The sequence below is a fragment of the Tamandua tetradactyla genome, chromosome 4, assembly GCF_023851605.1.
Source record: "Tamandua tetradactyla isolate mTamTet1 chromosome 4, mTamTet1.pri, whole genome shotgun sequence".
Lineage (NCBI taxonomy): Eukaryota > Metazoa > Chordata > Mammalia > Pilosa > Myrmecophagidae > Tamandua > Tamandua tetradactyla.
In genome coordinates, this window is record NC_135330.1 from 102,963,679 (window position 1) to 102,967,846 (window position 4,168).

General features: G+C 45.7%; 1 protein-coding gene across 1 annotated transcript; it reads right to left on the minus strand.

Annotated features, from left to right (window-relative positions):
• Positions 1–1,151: 1,151 nt before the first annotated feature.
• SERTM1 (serine rich and transmembrane domain containing 1) lies at positions 1,152–3,494 on the minus strand. The gene has a single exon (XM_077155822.1). It carries the CDS (start codon positions 3,411–3,413, stop codon positions 2,997–2,999), a length of 417 nt encoding a protein of 138 aa, XP_077011937.1. The 5' UTR covers positions 3,414–3,494; the 3' UTR covers positions 1,152–2,996.
• Positions 3,495–4,168: the final 674 nt, after the last annotated feature.

The window sequence follows — 4,168 nt, forward strand, 5'->3', positions numbered from 1 at the left end:
GGGAGCGAATGTAAAGGAGAGGGGCGCTGGCACTGGGTTGAAGGGGAGCCTCTCTTTGGAGGGGAGGGGGCAGGTTTCAAGGGGAGACAAGTCTAAAAACACCATTCCTCCTTGAGAATGCTTAACTTTTTCAGCTGTTGCTTTCTTTGGGCTCGGGGAATGGCGTTTTCAGCACACAGCGTACACTGTTTCTTGCCCCTATAAAAACCTTCAGCGACCCCAGTTCCCCGGACCATGTGTCTGCAGCATCCTGTGAAAGCAGGGCTGTGGGACCAGAGGGGAGCACACTGCCCCGTGCCTCTCCCACGGAGCCCGCCCCACAGCGGGGGGCACTGAGGTCCCATGTGCAGGAAAGGGGGTCCACAGAGGGGCTTCAGGAGCAAGTCCCCGCTGTCCTCAAATACATGCATGCCTGTCCGTGTCCACTCTTCTGCCACGGGGTGTCCCACTGAGCATAAAATCTCCCAGGGCCTAATGAAAAATGCCAGTTCCCTGGCCCCACTCTTGCAGGTCAAGGGGTACCTGGGCCCCCGTGTGTTTCCCAAGCCTCCCAGTGACCTGAGCGGGGGGGTGGGCAGCACCCAGGGCCCCACAGGAGGGACCGGAGAGGGGCGTTTGGGTTCCCGAGAGAGGGCTTTGGAGAGGAGAGGCAAGAAAGGAAGATTCTGGATCAGAAGAGAGGAACCAGGCTTTGAACGGGCTCCACGCCTTTATTTATAGCCAGCCTCCCAACCTTTCTGAACTTCTTAAACGGCACAAATTCATCTCAAGTTGTACAATCTGTTACCTTGGCAAGCTGGTGATGACAAAATCCTATTTTACATCTTTGAATGTTGTTCCTAGTTAACTCTATTGAGAATTGAGAGTAGGACCACTGGAGCTGGGCAGGGAGTGAGTGGGCTGGCAAGTCGGATTAAGATTTTTTGTTTGTTTGTTTTTTTTTACTGTCAGAAGCCCGTATATCTCTTTCAGAGGGAAAGAATATCACATTACCCTCTAAAACAGGTTATTCTCAGATTTTCCTGTTGTGTGGCAATCTCATTTACTTTTAAAACCACATCACTGATGCCCCTTCTTCCTTAATAACCAAAGCAGCACAAGATTAACCAAAAAGGGAAAGGGATGATATAAGATGCCTCAGCAACCCTGTGTAATTTGACAAAACTTTTAATTGTATACATCAGAGAACGCTGATTTCCTAAAATAGCAGGGTTTCCTAGTTCAGGTTTTATATGACATGACAATAGCCCTGCTCAACGGCATGCTTTAATGACAGCAGAGGAAAACTTTCATTAATTATGCATTTTAGGGCAGCAAACCCTGTGCAGGTCTTCTGGTGTTTGGAGACGCATCTGACATATCTGCTGTAAAAGCAGTTCAGTGTGGCCTAAGCGAAGCCAAGGGATTAGAAGACAAAAGGAAGTCGCCTTCTGGTCCTCTGATGTGGCTCCAGTGACGAAGGTCTTCTCTGTAGCACCATTCCATGGTGCCATGTGCACTTCACACCAGGGCACGCCGTGAAGCGCCACTCGTCACGGTTATTAGGTGTTTGGAACAAGAGGGGTTTTGGGGGCCAGGAGGCCTCGGCAGGTTGATGGAGACGTTGCTGGGAGTGACACGCCAAGTCCCAGTGGGCTCAGTGTTTCCATTGTGGGCCATTCCTCTTTCAATTGAAATGACTCTTTGAGAAGAAGCTGGCGTTGACTCTGCTTGTTTGTACGTGCACGTTGGTTTCCTCCATGTCCCATGCCAGGCTCGCTCCTCTGCCCTGTTCCATGGGCCAAACCTCCTGACTTCAGACGGCAGACCCAGGCCCCCAGGGTCACTCTCGCTGTCAGCAGCTGCACAACTGGTGTGTCTGCAGTTTTCCTATCAACCCACATCCTGGAATCCTAGTGCAGAGTAGTATGTGAACATACAGCAATTAATGAAGTGACACAGTATTCACAGAGCATGTAACAACAAGGACATTCGCAATTCCATCTCGAAGGCGTCCAACCTACTGAGAGAGAGCAAACATCTGGATCTCAGAGCTTAGCAGAACTCTGTGCTAAAGGTACAAAGACCGTGAAACGGAATAAAGGAACACACTTACACAATTGCTGGGCGTGGTGACTGCATGAAATACCACTAAACGCCGATTTTCCAGGTGTGGAAATTATAGCTAGGCAATAAAAACTTGGCGGCTCTTCTGGTCCTTCTCTTACTGATAACAGAAGATGCAACAGATGACAGAACATCAATTACCACAAAGACTCTCACGACGAGGACATTAAGAGCTGTAACATAAGCAGAATAGAAAACAGAGAGCAGAAATACATTTACCAATCGCATCATGGCACATACTTGTCTTTCTCTTTAAGAGTTAAACTCTGTTAAAACTTTTCCAACTATGACTTAGCTTCATCAACAAATGTGACTTTCATTGGTTAAAGTGAAATTTTAGGTAAAATATTTAGCATATTTTTGTTCCCCGTGTTAGAAATGTTATGCATTAAATCCAAATTGACTGTCTGTCTTAAAATTTGGTGTCTTCCACTTGATCTTTTAACTATGGAAAATATCCTCTGAATGGTCCAAAGTCCTACTTTGCCTGAGTTCCTACTGGTTCAATTGGTCTCACAACTTCTTAGGAGCAATGCAGTGTGAATCTGCATCCAACATCCATGGAGTGGCTGCCGTGGGTGAGCTCATGGCATCCCCCAAAGTGGGATTTTCCCACTTTCTACATCCCAAAGAAGCCAGCTCCAGATTTGTCAGGCAATTTGTGTGAAATTCTGAGCCTCAAGACTTGCTGCATTTCTGCCAGCATCGGCTTCTACATTCACATAAATAAAGTATCATAGACAGAAATCAGAGATGAAGGCCAGAGGGAAAAGGGCTAATTGCTTGACAAAGGAACGGGTCATTTCTTTCATGCGGCGACTGCTTCATGCTACACTTCCTCTGAGGGGCAACCTCAGCTGCTTCAGCATTCGAGGATTCTTCCATTTCCTTCACGAGGAAAGGTTTGAGAAAGTGGACCTTTGAGAGGAAATACTACAGACTTCCAAATTGGTGAACGAACTTCCAGCATCACTTGGGTATTCTGGGTAGGAGGAACTGGACGAGATGATATTTTTCAGCCTTTGGAGGGCAATGATTAAAAGCAGAAGCAGAAAGGCTAAAAGGCTGAGGAATATGGACACATAGATGTAGACATTGGACAGGTGGCTGGAGGACGGGTCCACCGACGTGGAGAGGGATGTGGGAAAGAGCTCAAGGAAAGTTCCATTCTCCACAGTTCCCACAAATCCAGACGAAGGGTCAGGTTCAGACATCTCTACGGAGGGCAAAAGAATGAGCAAGTATATGAAAAGCCAAAGTTTCACACGGGGGGTGAAAAGGGCAGAATCTGCATTCTTTTTTTTCATGATAGCATCAGCAGCAATGGAGGGTCATTCAATCAGCACAAGACTTCTTGCTTTTCAGAGGCAGCTGGGATCAGTTGTCCACTGAGGCTGAAAAAAGAACAATGCAACTGAGGAATTCATCGGAAAATATCACATTTATTTGTCATTTTCAGTTCTTATTTCAGTAAGACTTAATTATAAGGTAACTCCCCCAGGAACAAGTAAGATTTATGTCTTTATACTACAGATGATGATATAACAACGAACTTCTCTTATATTTCCACAATACCTTAGGTGCCGGTTTTCTCTACGGAATTCAAGATAAAATAAAAGGGAGAACACATTTCTGATGTGCTCCATCTGTTACAATTTCAACAGATGCTCCAAGTGGATGCTTTGAGAATAGGATCCAAAAAAGTTAGCTCAAAACCATCCTCCTCCAGAAAATTAATTCCACCCATTCCCCAGCCTACAACTTAATTCCTGAATTTCCCGTTAGCACACTTTGCAGGATCATTTGACTTTGTATCACTCGCTGTACTTTGAATTTTATAATGTGTTGATTTGTTTATAAGAATTTTATTTCCCTGGGGTCATTCTACATATTTTATTTCCTTCAGATGCCCCCTAAGTACTTTGCTGTGCGTACTTTCAGCACTGAATAGAAAACCTTAGATTAGTTTAGAAGAAGGAGAAAAAAGATTGGCCTCCCTTTGGATGGTGGAGAGAGAACTAGGTTTCATGCCAAGAGACATAGGTTTAAGGCCTGAATTCTC